This window comes from Psammomys obesus, unplaced genomic scaffold (genome assembly GCF_907164565.1).
Source record: "Psammomys obesus unplaced genomic scaffold, mPsaObe1.curated_primary_1811, whole genome shotgun sequence".
Taxonomy (NCBI): domain Eukaryota; kingdom Metazoa; phylum Chordata; class Mammalia; order Rodentia; family Muridae; genus Psammomys; species Psammomys obesus.
Window position 1 is genome coordinate 12,050,774 of NW_026585894.1, and position 22,092 is coordinate 12,072,865.

The 22,092-nt window shown below is 34.8% G+C and overlaps 1 protein-coding gene across 3 annotated transcripts in view; it reads left to right on the top strand.

Moving 5' to 3' along the window:
- Positions 1 to 22,092, top strand: part of Atp11c (ATPase phospholipid transporting 11C) — a 230,789-nt gene that overhangs the window by 203,184 nt on the left and 5,513 nt on the right. For 2 of the 3 annotated variants that reach the window (XM_055599591.1, XM_055599589.1), the window contains 7 exons: positions 172 to 231; positions 3,782 to 3,909; positions 8,623 to 8,761; positions 10,348 to 10,413; positions 10,996 to 11,099; positions 12,468 to 12,621; positions 21,299 to 21,403. In XM_055599591.1, the coding sequence (XP_055455566.1) occupies positions 172 to 231; positions 3,782 to 3,909; positions 8,623 to 8,761; positions 10,348 to 10,413; positions 10,996 to 11,099; positions 12,468 to 12,621; positions 21,299 to 21,400 (753 nt within the window). In that variant the 3' untranslated portion in view covers positions 21,401 to 21,403. The remainder of the gene's footprint in view (positions 1 to 171; positions 232 to 3,781; positions 3,910 to 8,622; positions 8,762 to 10,347; positions 10,414 to 10,995; positions 11,100 to 12,467; positions 12,622 to 21,298; positions 21,404 to 22,092) is intronic. The other variant, XM_055599592.1, reaches the window with a different exon arrangement.

Consider the following 22,092-nt stretch of genomic DNA (forward strand, 5'->3'; position numbering starts at 1 on the left):
CAAAAGTTACTCAGTGTGAATTAAACATTTGAAACTAATTTCTTTACATGTTTACAAAAGAGAATTGTTTCATTCTAACATTAGAAGTGTTTATGAATGACTTTGTACAGTCCCGTTTTGGTTTTTAAGGTTGATTAAATAAAATACTAATTTTGTTTTAATATTTTCCAGAACCTATGTTTCATTTTACCACAGTTTTTGTACCAATTCTTCTGTGGATTCTCACAACAGGTATGTGTCCTTCTTAGTAGAAGTGTAGCATTACAAGAACTATAAGATGATTGTCTCAGAAATTGGGTTAATCTATAAGCGATTTAATGATGGTGCCAGGCTAGCTAATCACACTGACACATCTGTGACTAAATTTTGAAACTTTAGAGGCAAGCTTTATCTTGATTATAAATGCTATAAAGTAATGTTTTCCTGAGGATATTGCATGATCCAAATAACTGTCTTATCATTTTAAAGCTTACAATATAGTGATAGGGAAGAGACAGACAATTTATTTATGATGTATTTATCCCACATAAATACATCATGTAGGATACTATATCAGTGCTTTGAAGGGAAAAAATAAAGTGTAATAAAAATATAAAGTAATAATGAAAGGATATACTGTGACAAGATGAGGGGCTACTATTTTAAAAGAGCTGTCTAGAGCAATCTCTTTAATAAGACAACATGTAGACAGAGACCTGAGTACCCTAGGGAAGAAACTAAGCACACATCTTAAAAATGTTACAGGTAAAGGGATGGTTTCTGAAGAGGTGGCGTGAAGTGCAAATCTTTACTTTTTACTTTGGACTTGTGTTAGTGCTGGCAGCAGCAGGCTTTATTGTATATTTGGAGCACACATGTGCAGTCTTTTTTAATTCATAGCCTCATAAGCTACTCTCTAGAATTTAGAGTGGCTATTAAAATGCAGTAATGGAATCAGACGATTTAAAAAAAAAAAAAAAAAAAAAACCTCTTTTTCTTAGTAAAGCTATATTACTTTTCTGTTTTTCCATTGAAAGGATATATTTGTAACAGGTTTAACAAGATGACAGTATCATCAACTAAACTTTGTTTGTGGGACATTCTGTCTCTAATTATGCATCTAAGAATTGGAATTAATTCGCATGTAACCTTAAAGTTCCAACCTGAAGCAAAAGTGGATTGATGATTCTTTTGTTTGAAGCAAATTCAAGACTAAATTATACACCAGTCAATCTGAGGACTTGCTGTTTTAATTTACTCATTAGTGAAAATCAGTAGTTTCCAAAGCAAATTTAGTATTTTATGTCATGAACTGGTATTCTCATTTGAAAAATTGAAGTATAACACATTTGCCACAAAATTCGAAAATCTAAAAGAAATGGACAATTTTCTTGATAGAATCCCATTTACCAAAATTAAGTCAAGATCAGGTAGAAAGATTGAATAGTCCTATTTCCCCCAAGGAAATAGAAGCAGTCATCAACAGTCTCCCTTCCAAAAAAAAGTCCTGGGCCAGATGGATTCAGTGCAGAATTCTACCAGACCTTCAAAGATGTGCTAACTCCAATTCTCTCCAAACTATTCCACAAAAAAGAAACAGAAGGAACATTACCAAACTCATTCTATGAAGCCACAGTCACCTTAATACCTAAACCACAAAAAGACCCAACAAAAAAAGAGAACTTCAGACCTATCTCTCTAATGAACATTGATGCAAAAATACTCAATAAAATACTTGCAAACCGAATCCAAGAACACATCAAAGATATCATCCACCATGACCAAGCAGGCTTCATCCCAGGCATGCAAGGGTGGTTTAACATATGGAAATCCATCAATGTAATCTACCACATAAACAAACTGAAGGAGAAAAACCACCTGATCATCTCCTTAGATGCCGAAAAAGCATTTGACAAAGTCCAACACCCATTCATGTTTAAAGTCTTGGAGAGATCAGGAATACAAGGCATATATCTAAACATAGTAAAGGCAATATACTGCAAACCTATAGCCAACATCAAACTCAATGGAGAGAAACTTAAATCAATCCCACTGAAATCAGGGACAAGACAAGGCTGCCCACTCTCTCCATTCCTCTTCAACATAGTACTTGAAGTATAGCACATTTTTATGCTTTTAAATTCAGTTAATTTTTTTTTGCTGATCTCAAATATTTGTTCATATAAAGTACGTGAAGGTTGTCTCCATTTTCTTTTCATTTCATTGAGAATTGTTGAATGTACTCATCTCTTTCTTTTTAACTGTTGAAACCAAATAATGTTGCGATCCTTTCCTCTTGATTGACTAGCTTCCTTTAAACCCCCAGCTCTACTTCCTGTCTTGAATTTGAACTCCTTAGTGAATAAAGGATGAATCAAGTCTGTCCTCAGTGCTTGACACTTACTATTGCCCTCTATTAATGGTTTGAAGCCAACTCGTGAATGAGCTAAAATTTCTCTTCAGTTGTTTCTGACATTTTCACATCACTTTTCATTATAATTTATGTTTACTTCACTAGTTAAAAATTCATAGTTGTGCTGATTAGTGTCACATTTAAATGGATCTTATTAATCAGAGAACATTTACATGTGTATGTTTGAATATAGGATACCTTTAATTCAGACAATACAAAATGGTTATATGATAATATGTAGCAGTGTGTATCTAATACTGAACTCAATAAATACTTGAACCTGAATGAAATTCATAAAATACTTATTTTTTTTCAGTAGATTTTGTAGGCTAGAGGGATGACATGATGTTTTAAGACACATGCTGCATTTCCAGATATCTTGAATTTGGTTACTAGTACACTATGTTGGAGAGCTCACAACCATCTGTAATCTAGCTCTGTGGGGATCTTGCACCCTCTTCTGGCTCCTTGGACATGTGCATTCACATAAACTTACCTACCCACAGACTTACACATACACGTAACTTTAAAATCTTTAGAAACATTTAGTTTGCTTTTTTTTTTTTCGAGATGGGCTTTCTCTGTGAAGACTTAGCTGTCCTACAGTCAACTTTGTTGACCAGGCTGGCCTCAAACTCACAGAGATCTAGCTGCCTCTGCCTCACTAGAAACATTTTTTTTAAGTTTTGTTATTCCTGATTGATCCTTTACAAATGTGGTGTGACCTCTGTGTTCATATGTTAAGTATTTACTAAACGCTTTCAGGATTTCATCCTGTGTTTGGAAGCTCACTGCTGTCAGCACTCAAAACAAACACCACTACTTATAGTTGATCAAATTAGGTTTATTAGTCCTTAGGAAGTAAGAACACATACAAGAGGAACTCTCAGGAATAGGGTACTAAAAATGATCTTATAATATAGGATTTGAGCTTTATTACATGATTTGGGATTATAAAATGTTAACCAAAAAATGCATGAAGTATTAACCAGAAAAAAAATCTGCAGCATAGGTTGACTACTTCCTATTATTTATTTTTTGTAAGGACTTTTCTAAAATAACTACTGAATATCTACATTTTTAGCAACTGAGAAATCTTATGTAAAGTTAATAAAAAATATTATTAATATTATATTAATGGGTAAAGTATATTCATTATGACATAATTTTTCAATATTTTAATCTTTACCAGGTAGAATGACCTTCTTTACAAAATTGTCTTTGCTGCCCCAAAAACATTTTTAAAAAACTCTTTTAAACCAGGACCAGTGGCACACTGCTCTAATGCCAGCTCTCAGGGAAGCAGAGGCAGAGTGATTGCTATGAGTTTAATTAGCTCAAAAATTAATGACTGCAGTTCATTGTTTTCCTGTTTGTCTATCTTTTCAGCCACTCTATGATGCTGCTTATCTTACAATGTACAATATCTGTTTCACATCCCTGCCCATTCTGGCTTATAGTCTACTGGAACAGCACATCAACATTGATACTCTGACCTCAGACCCTCGATTATATATGTAAGTTGGAAATAGCATTCAGACAATTTCTCACTCTGTAGTCTAGGTTTGTTTGAACTCACTGTGTAGCTCAGGGTAGCCTAGAATTTCTGAAATCCTCTTGTGTTGGTCCTGGTATGTTTGGTATAAGTCACCATTTGTGGGATGTAATTTTTTTTCCATCTACAGGTAGGAAGGACACAGAATTGATCACTTGGTTCATTAAGTGGTTCTGTTGTGAATTTTCAGCTTAAACATATCAATCAACAGGAGAATGGTACATATTCCCCTAGATATCAGTCCTTTACTTAAATGTATATTTTTTGATAAATGTGTAGGTCACAAATTATTGCACAGTCTTGCACAGAGGTGCAGAATAAAGGCTGCGACATAACTGCGGCAAAGCCTAAAGTGCAACTTACCTTCCTGACATTGGCAATGGATACCAACTTTGATCAAACTTGATATTAGCTTGTTCCTGGATAACAGAATATTATTACCCTGATAACTCCTTTATAAACATGGGTCTGTATTGATTTTTTAGCAGTGACATTATGTATTTCACCTTTAGGACTTAGTAACTCAGACATTTTGAAAAATATTAATTTGAAATATTTGGTTATTTTTATATTCTTAATATATATTTGAAAACTGAACTAATTCTTTTGTGAAGAGAGCAGGTATGTGTAGCTGACTTCTTGACCTTTAAACAGCATTCTACTAACATCTAGTACATGTTATATTGAGGTACTCAAAATATTACTAGTCAGCCTTTCTCTAGACCCAGTCTTCTTGTTTTTCATTTATGCTTTCCTTCATGTTAAGTGACCTAATCAGACTTTCTAACAGATTCCTCATGTAAATGTGGTCAAAAAGTCTGACTAGTAATTCAATATACCATACCATGTCTGGCAATTGTTTCACATAGATTTTTGCAAGGATGGGAATCACTATCTTTTGTCCTATTTGCTCCAGTCTAAATCAGTGACTAGAAAAGCCACATTGGCTAGCAGTTGCTAGGCACTCACTCCAAGTATCTTCAAAGATGTACTTTTCCTGTTTCTGGGAAACATATACATCTTTTTTTCTCTCACTTTTCTGTTTAAAAACAGCATCCCCGAAATTTCAGATTTGCACGTAAAAGTCGTATGAGATAAAAAGTTGTATAATTTGTCATGTTTTCATTCTCTGTTCCAAGTACGCAAAGAACCATTGCATTTACATTATAACTGAAAATAATAGCCCAGTGGCATTTCTGTAGTATTATCAATAGGTGTGCTATTTGAGTAATTAGAAGCAAAAGAAATTTGAAATAGAAGCAAAAAAAAAAGATATATGTATATATACACACACAACCCCATTCCTTTTTATTTTTTATATTAATTACAGTTTATTCGTTTGGTATCCCAGCTGTAGCCTCCTCCTTCATTCCCTCCCAATCCCACCCTCCCTCCTTCTTATCCTCCCAAGCCCCTCTCCAAGTCCACTGATAGGGGAGGTCCTCCTCCCCTTCCATCTGACTCTAGCTTATCGGGTGTCATCAGGACTGGATACATTGTCTTCCTCTGTGGCCTGGCAAAGCTGTTCTCCTCTCAGAGGGAGGTAGTCAAAGAGCCGGCCACAGAGTTCATGTAAGAGACAGTCCCTGTTCCCATTACTAGGGTACCCACTTGGATACTGAGCTGCCATGTGCTACATCTTGACAGGGGTTCTAGGTTATATCCATGGATGATCCTTGGTTGGAATATCAGTCTCAGAAAAGACTCCTGTGCCCAGATATTTTGGTAGTGTTGGCTCTCCTTGTGGAGCTCCTGTCCTCTCCAGGTCTTACTAACTCCCCCTTCTTTCATAAGATTCTCTGCACTCTGCCCAAAGTTTAGTTATGAGTCTCAGCATCTGCCTTGATACCCCGCAGGGTAGAGTCTTTCAGAGGCCCTTTGTGGTAGGCTCCTGTCCTGTTTTCCTGTATTCTCCTTCTTCCAATGTCCATCCTGTTTGTCTTTTTGAGTGAGGATTGATCGACCTACCCAGGGTCCTCCTTGCTTGATTTCTTTAGGTGTACAGATTTGTATAGGTTTATCCTATACTATATGTCAGTATCCACTTATAAGTGAGTATATACCGTGGGTGTCTTTCTGCTTCTTTGATACCTCACTCAGGATGATCTTTTCTAGATCCCACCGTTTGCCTGCAAATTTCATGGTTTCCTTGTTTTTAATTGCTGAGCAACCCCATCTTCTTTTTGAAGATCTGCTTCATTTGAAGTAGTAGCCTTGTTTCATTTCACTTTCTGATGTTGACTGACAAGAGTGTACTGCTTTTGAAATTTTAATTTTAATCTGTCCACTTGCCATATATCAGGACATTGTACAGATCCTAACATGTGATTTGACCTGATGGAAAACTAAGACCTACCTAAAAAAGGTTAAATTTCCAATAAGAAATTGAACAAACTATATTTACAGATACAGTTAGAAAACTTGGTAGCATTGTTAAGAACATATGTGTTTGTTTGTTTGTTTGTTTGTTTGTTTTGTTTTGAGTCATAGTCTCATTTTGTAGCTCTGGCTGACCTGAAACTCACTATGTGTACGAGTCTGGCCTCAGAGATGCACCTGCTTCTGCTGGGATTAAAGGCGTGTGCCACTATACCTAGCTAAGAGAACATATGTTTGAAGTTAATGCAGTACAGTGAACTTTCTGTTTAAGTTTTATTTATTTGTTATGTATGCAGTATTCTGTCTGTTTATTTTTTTATCATTTTTTTAATTTTATTTTTCTCATTAGTTACATTTTGTTAATTCTGTATCCCAGCTGTATCCCTCATTCCCTCCCCAATCCCACCCACCCTCCCTCATCTCCTCCCTGCCCCTTTCCAAGTCCACTGATAGGGGAGGACCTCCTCCCCTTTCATATGACTCTGTTTTGTCAGGTATTTTCAGGACTGGCTGCAAAGTCCTCCTCTGTGGCCTAACAGGACTGCTCCTCCCTTGGGAGGTGGGGAGGTCAAAGAGCCAGTCATTGAGTTCCTGTTAGAAATAGTCCTTGTTCCCCTTACTATGGGGAACCAATTGATTACTGAGCTATCACAGGTCACATCCGAGCAGAGGTTCTAGGTTTTATCCTCTCATGGTCTTTGGATGAGTGTCCATCTCAGAAAAGACCCTTTGCCCAGATATGTTTGGTCCTTGTGGAACTCCTATCCTTTCCATATCAAACTCCCCTTCTTTCATATGATTCCCTGCACTCTACCGAGGGTTTGGTTATGAGTCTTAGTATCTACTTTGGAACACTGCTAGGTAGAGTCTTTCAGAGGTAGACTCCTGTCATATGTTCAATGCATATCCCATTTGTCTTTCTAAATGAGGATTGATCATATACCTCGTGTCCGCTTTCTTGATTATCTTCTTTAGGTGTATAGATTTCATTATGTTTATCATATCTTTTAGGTCTATATAAGTGAGTATATTCCATGTTTGTCTTTCTCCTTCTGGGATACTTCACTCAGAATGATCTTTTCTAGATCCTGCCATTTGCCTGCAAATTTCATGATTTTCTCTTTTTTGATTGCTGAGTAGTGCCTGCAGTCCAGAAGAGGGTACCCGATCTTGTTACAGATGGTCATGAGCCACCATGTGGTTGCTGGGACTTGAACTCAGGACCTCTGGAAAAACAGCCAGTGCTCTTAGCCTCTGAGTCATCTCTCTAGCCCCTGAGTGAATATCTATACATTAGAATCCCTTAAGGAACTTTAAAATACCCTAGTATTTAGGTTATACATCATACCAATAAAATCAGAATGTGGATGTAAATCAGGCAACAGTATTTATTAACTTTTAATATTTGTTGTTTACACATTATGATATAGTTCAACACATATATACAATATATAATGATAAAATTAGAGCAGTTAACATTTGCGTATTCTCAGATACCATCATTTCTCTGCACTGATGACCTTCAAACTCTTCTGCCTATCTTGAAGTGTCTAACTATTATAAGCTGTGGTCACTTCACTCTGCTATACCACAATAGAACTGCCTCCCATTCTCTAACATTATTTTAGAACCCATCATCCACCTCCTCTTTACCTTCTTTGTTTCTAGCAACCTCTATGCTACTCTGGTTCTAAGTAGTGAACACTTTTAGCTTTCACAAATGAGTGAGAACATGTGATATTTTGTCTTTTTATATATCACTAGCTTTGAAAGATTGCCTAGGCAATTAAGTGTGGAGTTTGGGACCCATTATGTTACACCTTCTGAGATTTATTATTTTCAAATAAGAGTAATGAAACCTAGTTTTTATACTCTCTCTCTTTTTCTGTGTGTGTGTGCTGACTTAATTTATATATACATGTATAAAGTTACAGATAGGTAGGTTGGTAGATGGATAAATGATCAATCTTAATTCATTTCGTACCATTTAAAAATAACTGTTAATTCGTATATAATTATTACTGACAAAATAAATAATTATTTTGTCTGTGGCCAGAATTAAAAAAAAAAAAATTATGTTTACTTCAGTGTCTCAGTCAGGTAGTGATTACATGAAGATCTAACTTTGATTAGTCCATCCTTTTATTTAAAAAAAAAAAAAAAAACTTTCTGATCATTAGGGCAGCCCCTTCATTATAATAAGGTAATATTAATGACCACCTTTCATATTTCTTCCTTGTGTCTTTAAACCAACAGCTAACAGATTTATTAATATTTCTCCTCCGTTTCTTCCTAGGAAAATTACTGGTAATGCTATGTTACAGTTGGGGCCCTTCTTATATTGGACATTTCTGGCTGCCTTTGAAGGGACAGTATTCTTCTTTGGGACTTACTTCCTTTTTCAGACAACATCATCCTTAGAAGACAATGGAAAGGTAAAAAGAACATGTTGTATTTTTCCCATAGGAACTATATTTATTATCCACATATTCTTGTGGTATTTATTTTTTTAATCTCTGTTGGTTCTGCTAGTGCCTTCTGAGAAAATGACATTATCAGTGAGTAGTTGCACTGGGACAGCTTTGCTACTCATACTCTAGGAGAGAATTTTGAAGTGGGAGAGGGGAGGAAGCCATCTTCCTGTAGCCACACACTAGAAACTGAACCTCTAGCCATAGATATTGCTTTTACTGTGTTCTCCTTTGCCATGTTTGGTACTCTTCTTTTACGGTCATTCCTACTAATCATAAATATGAAGCAAAAATCCAAGTTTCAAAAATAATTTATTACATATAACATGTCTGAAACCTACATAACTAACATCTACAAAAGTGTAAGCTCAATCAATTTGAATGATACTTTAAAATTAGATATTATAGTCAGGCTTCTTTTATTTGGGCTAAGAAGTTAGTTTAGTATGAATCCTTTTCAATTATTAATCATAATGTAAATATTAGGAAAATATTAATTGATTTTCGAATACATATACCAAGCACTTGCCACAGAAGGTCCTGCTGAATCTTGGGTATCCTTGGGAAAGCCATATTAGCTTTCTAAGTCAACTTTTGTCTTCTAGTAAGTAGAGATTCAATTTTGTGACTTCTCAGATCCTTCACCTATGAGTAGTCCTATGACTTTTGTTTTTTTTTATTTTTGGCACAAAAATTATGTATAGCTGGCTACTGCTTAAAAAGAATTTGTTTCAAGTTTGCTTTATGTTGACATTCATTGGCTTAGCCAACATTCCAACTGGTATATAAGAATCAGTGGTCCAGCCTTTTCTGATTCATTATGCATTTTGAGTTCATGAAGTCCAAATTAAGATTTTATTGTATATGTCACCATCCTTTTTTAAGTGTTTGCTAAAATTGCATAAGTGTAAAAATTGTTATCAACAGCTAAATCCATGTATGATTTGGTTGATTTCTCTTTTTCTTATATTAACCTTATTTTGTTTTTATTTCGTGAAAACGTTTTACATCTCATTTTCTGTTTCAATGTTATGCATACAGATCTTGACAGCATTTGGTAAGCATATGTGCCATTCATTGCCATCGTTTGGATGTATAAGTGGTACTGCTTCTTTGGTGTGCACATGCTAACAGACGTGGTATTTATAGTTAGGAAATTAGACTCACTTTTAAAATGTGAGTTCATTTATGCTTATGTGAGAACTTTCCTTATATTCTAGGATAAAACAAACTCTGTTAGAGACATAAGTCATCTAGATAACTTATTTTGATGAACAGTGCTTCTAGCAGAATAGTATTTTTTCCCCTCTTCCTTTATCAAACCAATGAGTTCCCCATTTGATGCTGTATGGTAATAAACCCAACCAACCACAGGTGTGGTGGATCTAACCATGAAAGTCTAGCATTATGTCTTAACCTTAGTGACAAGCTGTTTTCCCAAATAATTCATAAAAAGATCTTTGTCAGTCACTTGCAGGATTAAACTTTACTTTTATTTCTTCATCAGGTTTGTGTATTCATGACATATATAGTTGTTAAATGTTTTTCAGATATATGGAAACTGGACGTTTGGAACCATTGTTTTTACAGTCTTAGTATTCACTGTGACTCTGAAGGTTAGATTTTTATTTATTCAACTATATTTTGTATAACCTTTGTTTCTTAATCTTTGTGTTACTGTTTGTTATCTAAGCTCTTGTTTGAATGCTAATTAGAAAGTATGTAATGCTAAGGGTTTTAGCATTTGTATACTATTTATTGATTTTTTTTTGTCTAGTATATATTCTATGTTTTGTTTTTAGTATTAAGAAATTTAGAACCCGTACTTACATTGGAAATCTATTTCTTCTTAATTGCTGGAACTTTGGCCTACTGGTTATCATTACCATGGCTTCATTTGTCACCTGTCACTCAATACCGAAACATCTGTAGCCCTCACCTGCAAATTGTTTGACTTAACTATACTTCCACTCTTGTACTATAGAATTTAGAGACCTCAGGGCAACAGTCAACATTCTTACTTTAGTACTTTGAAAAGCCTAACTTCTGCTCTTTTAGTTACACTCCCTTCTAAAGCCATCGCTAAAGCTAAATCCTCCCATAGGTATTGTATCTGTATAAATTATCAGATATCATAATGCATTACCTGGTATATATTGTGCCTATGGGGAAAAAATGCTTGTGTTGTATCTTTTCAGCTCGCCTTGGATACCCGATTCTGGACATGGATAAATCATTTTGTGATCTGGGGTTCTCTAGCCTTTTATATTTTTTTCTCATTTCTCTGGGGAGGATTTATTTGGTAAGCAGCTGTACATACGTGAGCAATATTAAATAATTATATGTATACTTTATATTAAGATATACTTTTAAAGTTTTGATTATGTGATATATAAGATGATACATAAGATGTTAATCTATAGTGTTAATGGACTACAAGGTTACTTATATCATATAATTTGTTACTTTTTGGTACAATTTCAAATATGAGTATTTTAATCCGTTCATTCAAAAGACCCAGCTTTGCATAACCTCTGTCTGTGAAATAAAACAATTAATAGCCTGACCAATAGAAATGGTCACCCTGTGAAGTTTCTACCTGATAACATTGGCCAAAAAATACATTATTGTTCAGGTTAAGCTAGACATGAGCTTAAAATTCTAAAGCAACAATCAAAATGTGACTAGAAATTATATACAACTTTAGCTCTATTACAACTAATTGCTCTAGATATATTTTACACAGAGATATATTGAGATACCTCTTCTTAAAAGATTTTTCTTTAAAAATTATTATGTGGTATATGTATGTATGTGAATGTGGGTTTATGGAAGTGTAGTGCCTGTGGAGATTAGAAACTAGTTCATAAAATGTGATGCATGATCAATGATCTAATAAATAGATGATAACTAAGAAGTTATCAACCAAGAGTTCCTGAGTTCCAAATCATTTATGAAGGTCTGATATGCATACTATCTTTACACAGCTACTGTTTTCCCTTCCATTTGGAACAATACTTTAGATATTGTGTTATATAGTTTAGAAGATAAGGAAGTCCAGTTGTGGACGATTTGAAGGGAAATCCATTGTCAGATGTAGGAGTCTCTTGGATTACTGTCTTACTAACAGTAGCCTGCCATATATCTATCTCCTGGAAACAAACTGTTATTTAGTGTGTGTTTAAAGACAAGAAGAGTAGATTCCTCTCATTTATGTATGAGTATACAGTTTTTTTTTTATATTTATACAGAAGTTTTTAAGGGCGATAATTCAGTTGGAATTTCTGAATGTAGAGGATATCTAATTTTAATAAGACAGGTGAAGAAATAAAATTATTATTAGCATGGAAATTAACTTCATTTCTCTTAAATATTTTTAAGCTCTAGCGTTTTCTAATGCACATGAATGTTTACTATTTGGCTGCATGATTGCATGATTGTTTCTAAGTTGGATGAATTTTTTTGCTCCTTGATTTAAAACATCTATTTTCTTTATCACCATTTGGTAAATGAAATTTTTTATGTCTTTTGGGATATTCTAGACAAAATTATTTTTACGAATGTAAATGAGGGAGATTCCTTTTAAATGGAAAAGACAGTTTTAAGTAAACTTCTGTTCATTTACAGGAACTGATTTGTTTTTCCATTCTGTGTTTTCTTTCCATTCCAGGCCTTTTATGAAACAACAGAGAATGTATTTTGTGTTTGCTCAAATGCTGTCTTCTGTATCCACATGGCTGGCTATAATTCTACTAATATTTATCAGCCTTTTCCCTGAGATTCTTCTAATAGTATTAAAGAATGTACGAAGAAGAAGTGGCAGGGTAAGAAATAAATTTGTGTTCTACCTAATATTTGGAAGAGGCTTCACTATCTACCGTGAACTGAAAACCTTATTTAGAAAATGGCATTAGTTAAAGCATGTTAAACCCCTCCTTGCAGGTTCATCACTTAATTTCCTCTTCTGCATAAAAAGTATAGTAAAAACTTCGTTATCCAATGCAGGTGGTAAGTAGATTCCTTAATAGTGTTCTATGTTATCTTTAGCAATCCATATGGAGTATGTCATATGCTCCATATGGAATTTTTAAAGGAAAAAAAAAGACTATAGTATTTATCTCAGAATTTTCACGCCAGGAATTTCCACACCAACATTTCAGCTTTGACCTTAGAAAATTCCCTGTGGACTATTAGCAGATATTTTTTTCAGTTGATAATCAAAATAATTTATCTCTTTCAAACCTGTCTCCTTCCTTTAATTATAGTGCTGCTTAATCTCTGTGTTGCTTCTAGCCCTGTTTCCTAACAGTATATTTTAACCAAAGAGAATTTCTTGGATGTGTTTTAACATCCTTATTCTTCAGAACACACTTATAAAAATCCATGATAGTATTTTTTTAACTATTAAAATATATTTCTGTGAAAAGAAGTTACTTCCATCTGTCACTTTATCTGATATATTTTGAGCATTTCTTTAAAAGCTTTTAAAGTTAAAAGGTTAGAATTACCTGAAAAATGAAAGCATTGGCAAAATTTACCAGCAGATTAACTATATCATATTCCTGCTAACACTTGCTCACTTTGTTAAAATAAAGCCCTACTTCTGCCATACTGTTACCCACTAAATGTTGTAACACCTGTAAGTCAATATTTTAGAGAAATAATCTAATCATGACTACCTGATTTATTTAATCAAAGTTATCAGCCAATTGAGCCACAAACTGGTATATCATGGAGGTCTTCCTACATATTGAATTACAGAACCCAGTTGGTTGATACTATGTAGAAATAAAGATGTGAAATTATTAAAGTAGAAAAGTCTTTAACAAAGTTTTAAAAGGGACTAGAAAAACAGCCTTTGTAGTAGAGCTTTAAAAACATTCATGAGACCCTAAGTTTAATCCTCAATGCTGAGGAAAATTTAGTATATAGCTAGATGACCAGAATTGCTCCAACCTCCCTGATACTATATGGTGTATGGGATAGAACTGAACACAATTTTAGTATAACTAACACTGAATTAGTTTTCTCTTTAATCCTTCCAGTGTCCCTTGACTAATTCCATCAAGCCTTGGTTTTAGTTTTAAGATAGGAAGTAGTATTAATGGAGCAGTTTTCTTCCAGACTGGCTCAAGTAACAATTTTCATGTAGCCAAATAAAAATGTTCAAGTAAGACAAAAGGAAAGAAAACAAAGAAGTAAAATAATTCAGGGACTGGGACTATAACTCAGTTGGTATAGTACTTTTCTGTTGTGCACAAAGCCCTGGATCCTATCTTCAGCATTACCTAAGGTGGATATAGTGGCCCATGCCTGTAATATCCAACAAAAGGATCCTAGTTCGAGGTCATCAGAGACTTTCACAGGGAGGAAGGGAAAGAAAGAAATCTTCCGTTTTCAAGACAGAATTTACAAGGAAGATCTCTTGCATTACTGTTTTCTTTATCGGAAAAGTATGTTTGGGAAGCTTCTAAATTTTTCTCTGTTATAATGGAGCTCATGTTGCAAAATGGCTCACACTCAAGCTCCATACTAAGAAGGTAAGAAATCTCAGAAGTCAAATTCTTCGTATGCATCACCCTAGTCTTACTTAGGCTCTCTCTAAAAATGAGACACCAGCTGAAATGTCCAGTGATGTTTATATAGGCCATTAGATGGAGAGCTGTTCCTAGGAAGCTATAGATTCATAGACTCGAAGCATTTTTGTTCCATGTAGACAGAAAATTCCAAATTTTAATTGAAGGCATAGAGTGTTACCAGTGGGTCAGCATGAATTTTTTTCATGGCTTATATCCATGACAGGAGGAATTCTAATGTCTATATTATAATTTGGCATGCTAATATGCTAAGCGAGTAGGAAATTTTCCATAATCATTTCCATTCACTCAATCATTCATTCATATATTCCTACCCTTTTTGAACCAGTCAACATTTGTTGAACCACCTGATAATGAACATCTCTCTCTCTCTCTCTCTCTCTCTCTCTCTCTCTCTATATATATATATATATATATATATATATATACTGTACATACATATATATGTACATATATATATATATATACAGTGTCTATAAAGCTAAACTGTTTTTCAGATTCTGTAGGATTTTGAGAGTTACAAATGAACGAGAACAGTTATTCACACTAAACAGCACTATTTTGTGAAGGGGAGCCTTAATGTATATGGATGCATACAGGCCAACACAAACATGGCAACCATAGGTCACATCGGTGTCCATTATGCCCTAAGAGGCCGTTGAGAAACAAACAGAAGCCAAATTTTAAATAAAAGAGAATGGGTATCTTATTATCACTAAAACGTATTAGTCTTTATGTTTAATGACCAGCAGTCTGACATCATTAGTGAGTTCCTATTTTGCTCAGTATTCCTTGTTAACAAGAGAATAGATTTACTTTAAAGCAAAACAGAAGATTACTTTACACTGAGCTATTCTCAGAGTCTCTCTAAAGTAGAAGATACTCCTAACTTCAGTAAGCACACTAGACATTCTCTGTGTACTCTAGAACTGTCTGTAGCAGGTAGCCTGTCAGTGCTATTTACAAGTAGGTCTCACCAGCTGTTTTGTAAGAGACTTAACAGTAGGTAGTAAACATGCCTCTGTGGTGTTTGAAGCTAACCCATTTATGTTTAATAATTATAAAAGCATCTTTATTTTGGGTCCCTTTCAATTCAATTTATATTGTCTGAGGATCCATGATGCATTAACTACTATAGTAGGTGGTGATAGTTTAGGGATAAATCAGCATGGCTCCAGATCATTGGACCTTTCCTTCTAGTTATACTATAAAGGATGTTCATTCTGATAACTTCAGTAAGCAGATATAAAACATGATAATATAATCAATTGTATGGCTTTTTAGAGCATAAGAAGATTAGAGTAACTTTGTCCTAAAAATCTCTAGTAGAAAGACTATGCGGCAGCCTCCAACATTGCTGAGATCTCTTATGTTTGCATAAGAGATAATGCAAACAGGGATGGAAAGATGGCTCAACAGTTAAGAGCACATGTCTCGCAGAGAGGATACAAGTCCACATGGTAGCTCACAACCATCTGTAACTACAGTTTTAGGGGTTCTGAAAACTCGTTCTGATTTGAACAGCTGCCATGGATGCTCATGGTTTACCAACATGCAGGCAAATACTGTTACACATAAAATTTTAAAAATTATAAAATAAATAAATAAAAAGAGTGGGAGGAATTGGAAGATGGATGTGATCTAAATATATTACATTCATGTATCAAATTACCAAAGAATAAATATGATTTTAATGGGTTAGATATAAAAATAGCCTTTTGTAATGTTTGTTTCATAAAAATTAAAAAGAAAAGCATATTAATGAAAAAGATAAGTAAGCTATAAATGTTAAATTTCAAATTTGAAATTTTGAAAATAATCTTGTACAAGTCACTTAATTCAAGGGTTACACAGTTTATTTATCTCTTAATTTTCAGTAAGGAGGTTATTTTTGTGCTAAAACTCCATCTTTACAAATATTAAAACTATATTGTATGGCTAATATGCACTTATAAGTGAATATATTTCATATGTGTCTTTCTGCTTCTGAATTACCTCACTCAAGATGATCTTTTCTAGATCTAGACATTTGCCTGCAAATTTCATGATTTCCTTGTTTTTAATGGCTGAGTAGTATTCCATTGTGTAAATGTGCCACAGTTTCTGTATCCATTCCTCCACTGAGGGACATCTAGGTTGTTCCCAGATTCTGGCTATTACAAACAGAGCTGCTACAAACATGATTGAGTAAATGTCCTTATTGAATGGTGGGGCATCTTTTGCGTATTTGTCTAGGACTGGTATAGCTGGATCTTGAGGTAGCACTATTCCTAATTGTCTGAGAAAGTGCCAGATTGATTTCCAAAGTGGTTGTACCATGTTACATTCCCACCAGCAATGGAGGAGGTTCCCCTTTCTCAACATCCTCTCCAGCATGCATCATCCCTTGAGTTTTTTTTTTTTCTTTTTTTTTTTATTTTTCTTTTTAGTTACATTTTGTTAACTCTGTGTCCCAGCTGTATCCCGCTCCCTCATTCCCTCCCCAACCCCACACTCCCTCCCTGGTCTCCTCCCTGCCCCTTTCCAAGTCCCCTGATAGGGGAGGACCTCCTCCCCTTTCATCTGACCCTGTTTTATCAGGTATCTTCAGGGCTGGCTGCAAAGTCCTCCTCTGTGGCCTAACAGACTGCTCCTCCCCTGGGGGGGGGGGTGTCAAACAGCCTGCCCTTGAGATCCTGTTAGAAATAGTCCGTGTTCCCCTTACTTTGGAAAACTACTTGGTTACTGAGCTACCACAGGCCACATCCGAGCAGAAATTCTAGGTTATATCCATAGAAGGTCCTTGGTTGAGTGTCAGTCTCAGAAAAGACCCTGTGCCCAGATATATTTGGTCCTTGTAGAGCTCCTATCCTTTCCATATCATACTAACTTTTATCTTAGCCATTCTGATGGGTCTAAGGTGAAATCTCAGGGTCATTTTGATTTGCATTTTCTTGATGACTAAGGATGTTGAACATTTCTTTATTTCTCTGCCATTCGCTATTCCTCTGTTGAGAGTTCTTTGTTTAGCTCTGTATCCCATGTTTAATTGGATTATTTGGTTTGTTGGTGTTTAACTCCTTGAGTTCTTCATATATTCTGGATATTAGCCCTCTTGTCAGATATATGGTTGGTGAAGATCTTTTCCCAGTCTGTAGGCTATCGTTTTGTTCTGATGACAGTGTCCATTGCTTTACGGAAGCTTTTCAGTGTCATGACATCCCATTTATTGATTGTTGAGCTTAGAGCTTATGCTGTTGGTGTAATAGATTTATCCCTAAAGAAGCTAAACAACAAGGAAGACTCTAGGTAAGATGCTTAATCTTCATTCAGAAGGGCAAACAGGATAGACATCAGAAGTAGAAGAAGACAAGGAACAGGACAGGATCCTTCCACAGAGGAGCTCTGAAAGACTCCACTCATCAGGGTATCAAACGAGATACTGAGACTCATAGCCAAACTTTGGGCAGAGTGCCAGAAACCTTATGGAAGAAGGAGATAGAAAGATATGGAAGGGACAGGAACTCCACAAGGAGAACAACAGAGCCGAAATAACGGGGCCCAGGGAGTCCTGCAGAGACCGATACTCTAACCAAGGACCAGTACATGGAAAGGACCTAGACCCCCTGTTCAAAGGAAGCCCATAGACTCCTCAGTGTTCAAGTGGGTTCCCTAGTAATGGGAACAGGGACTGTCCCTGACATGAATTCAGTGGCTGGCTCTTTGATCACCTCCCCCTGGGGAGTGCAGCCTTGCCAAACCACAGAGGAAGATGATGCAGCCAGCCTTGATGAGACCTGCTAAGCTAGGGTCAGATAGAAGGAGAGGAGGTCCTCCCTTATCAGTGGACTAGGGAAAAGGCATAGGGGGAGAAGAGGGAGGGTGGTTAGGACCAGGAGGATATGAGGTATGAATATGAATATGAATAAATTATAATAAATAAACATATAAATAAAATTTAATTTCAAAAAGAATAGTAAAACTAGCTGGGCAAGGTTGCTCATGCTTGTAATCCCAGAGCTCAGGGAGGCAGAAGCAGATGGATCTCTGTGAGTTCAAAGCCAGCCTGGTCTACAAAGTGATTCCAGGATAGCCAGGCTACACTGAGAAATCCTATCTCAACAAACAAAAACAACAACAACAAAAGTAAAGCTTTTCTTTAGCTTACAAAATGACAAAGCTATGAAACCATATTATTGGCAGTGTTTGACAAAATTGTCATTGAGTACTGAATAGTGAAGCAACAAAAGGTAAAGATAGGGAAAGAAAGGATGTCAGCTATCTGACTGAAGGGCCCAAAGAATGCATTTTGGAAAGTTCAGTATTTTAATAATAAGCAGTAATACTGATGAGTCATGCTAAAATACCTATACTGTCATATACAACCATGGATTCGGAAGGTAGTGCTCTTTAGAAGAATGTATTAATGAACTTTAAATTATATTGTAAGAAAAAAATCCTAATCCTAATATCATGGTTGTTGGGATGAGACTTTTATCCATGGCCTCTTTGGCATATTGCTATTTTAGCTGGTATAGAAGCTGTATTAATGCCTGTAAAGGAATATAGACATTTCACAGTTTTAGCTCATCATTTCTTGTCCTCACCTACCACTAACATTTCCTAGCTCTGTTTTTTTTTATTTTGAATACTCTTTTTTTCATGTCATGCTTTCAACTGCTTTCTATATGTTCATATTCCTTTCTTTGTAATGTCTCTAAATAGCTAATCTATTAGCCCCTAAAATTTCTGCCTCCTGTGCTACTTTTATCTCTGGTGGTTGGATATAAGTATTTAAAGATAACAAAATATGCTTATAGTTGCAGTCTCTAAATATTTAGGCTTGTACATTAAAATTGGGAATGGGGATATGCTATCATGTTAATCTTGATACAAGGTTTTTGCCCACAAAACAGAAGATGGAAACAAATTTTTCTTTCAGAATCTAAAATATTTTATAATTTTATCAATTGGTAATTTGCATGCTGCCAACATGTCACCAACTTATTCATCTAAAATAAAATATAAGTGGGAAGAAGCATGGTCATATTAGAACACAAATAAATACAAATACTTGTATTTAAAGTTTTGGTTATTAAACTTTGTTGAATATGTACATCACTTGAGCTGCCTTCCTTTTCTAAGCCTATTCTCTTTAGTGAAAAAAAAAAAAAGATAAGAAAGATAAAGCTAATCTTCAGGCTGAATACGTGGGTATTTAGTTGGGTTTTGTTTTTAAGACAGTCAAATTCATAGTGATCCTCCTGCATTAGCCTCCTAAGTGCTAGGACTACATGTACCACCACACCTGGCTATCTTGATTACTAGAGTTGTTGAGTTCATCCTGATCCATACTTAACCTCCGTCTTCTGTTTTGCATGGACAATGCCGAAGCAAACTCTGTAAATTATGTCTTTATTTCATACATGAAAAAGGAATCTCTTAGATTTTCTAATTAATTTTTTACAATTTTGATTTTTTTAATTTGAAAAATGTTTGCTTTATCTAGGAAAATTTTAACTTGCTCTCGTAAAGAGGTCTCTTAGGTAAGAAAAAATAGTAGAACTGAGCAAATTATGTTAGAATACAGAAAATTACCACTAATTCAGAGGCAAATGGTAGGATGATGGCACCACCAAGTGTTTTCTCATTATTGGTTTTGGTTAGATCTTTAACCTGTAGCTGCCCATGAAGCAGTCAATTCTATCACAATGTGTGTGTACAATTGAATAGGAAAGATAGTTATTTCAGGTACATTAGTGATTGGTGATTGACCCTGAACAAAGGTCTCTGACCAATGGATTTCAAACACATATAAGGTAGTAAAGTAGTTAATAGTGATTAACTTTTTTCAGTAAGAGGCATATTTTAGAAGTATTTGATTTAAAATAGTTCATTCTTATTAACAAAATAATTTTAAGTTGATATACAGGAAAGCAACAACTGGCACATATAATAGATTATTTCTAACTAACTCTTCTTTTACTTTAGTAACGTCTTTAAAACTAAATGTCATTTCTACTTCCAGTTCTCATGGTTTCTTTTTAAATGTTTTACATCTGAGGAAATATTTACTTTTTCTTTTTTTTCTTTCTTTTTCTTTTTTTATGGTTTCTGCATTTCTCTCTTTTCTACTGCAATTTTCCACCTTTTGTGCAATTGTGAACAAGGTAACGAAACGCCTCCCTTCCTCAGGAACATCTACTATCTTCATGCTTTCTCAAACTTCCAGCAATCACAGTTTCTCTTGGAGTGAATAAGGTGATTTCCTTTCTTAATGTACCAACTTGCTTGCATTCTCATTGCCTGACACCATTTCTGATTCATTAAAAAGTTATTTCTCATGATTCATTTTTATATTTTCTATTGATACTTAAAATATTTTGTCATTTTTCTTTTAATCATTTATTCACCTTCTAAATTGTCTTACAGGAGAGGGAGTAATTTTCAAAAACTTAAACTATAACTTTGTAATTTTAGGTATGTAGTGTAGTAGCCATGATGTTAGAATTAGCCTGTTCACCAGTACAAGAGTATTTTGCACAAATTTCTCTTATGTGACACACTCAGAGCACCAGCACAACTCTCAGAGGTGTTCAACAAAAGGATGGTAAGGTTTATTAATCAGGCCATATTGACTCATTTTACCATATAGCGTACCAGTGCCATTCCAGAATCCCAAGTTTGCCACATACTGCTAATGTCTATTTATTTCTACCACAAAAAAGTTTGAGTTGGAGACATTCTTGGTCCTTTAAATGTATTCCTTTGAATGTTATACATTTGCTGTGTAGTGAAATAATTTGTACTTTGGGGCCAGGAAAGCAGTCTGTAGGAAATGATTTCTTTTTTCTCCTAAATTTTTATCACCAGGTAGGTTAACCTATCTTCAAATGCTTTAAGTATCTTTGCCTCACTATTACAGAGAAATCTGAGCTGTAGAAGGGCATCTGACTCATTATCCACCAGACCTTCAGTCAGACCTCTTCTTTTACGAACATTCTCAGACGAATCTAATATGTTGTAACAGGTACCTAGTGTTAAACAAGTGGGCTGGCTTTAAAGAAACAGATTAACAGCATTATAAAGAAAAAAATGAAAATATGACTCTTTAAATTTTCTCTGCTGTTGGTGTGGTGAACTTTATACTATTCTTTGTAAAAAAATATAAAGATGCACTGCTTGGAATATGGTGAAATTTATACAATAAATTTGCTCAAATCCCTGGTGAAATTTTTGACATTTTCAGAGCTAAGTATTAATACAACATATTTAACTTGTGAAGGACTAATTGTCATGATTGTGCCATCATGTGAAAATACTTGGTACTCATCTGGAAATTATGTAATTTTGACTTATAAGAATCATTTGGAAAATTAGAAATAAATATTCCAAAATTGCATCTATATAATACCAGATCAGTTTAGCATTGCATGTTTTTCTGGGAACTATGTGAAAATAATCAAATGTGTTGTACCTTCATGTGCTGTGTCTGTGTGTTTGTAGGTATATACTTTTAATGTCCTTGTATACGTCTAATCCCCAAATAAATGTTAATGATCCAGTCTTCTCTAATTGTAACATTTTTAATGTCAAGTTTTATTCAAGCTAAATGTTTCAACTCTCAGGTAAATCTTTCCTAGCCATTCAGGGGGATGCATACCTAATGAAAAAATGTTTCCTAATTAATGTTTCTAAAACAAATTTACTTTATAACAT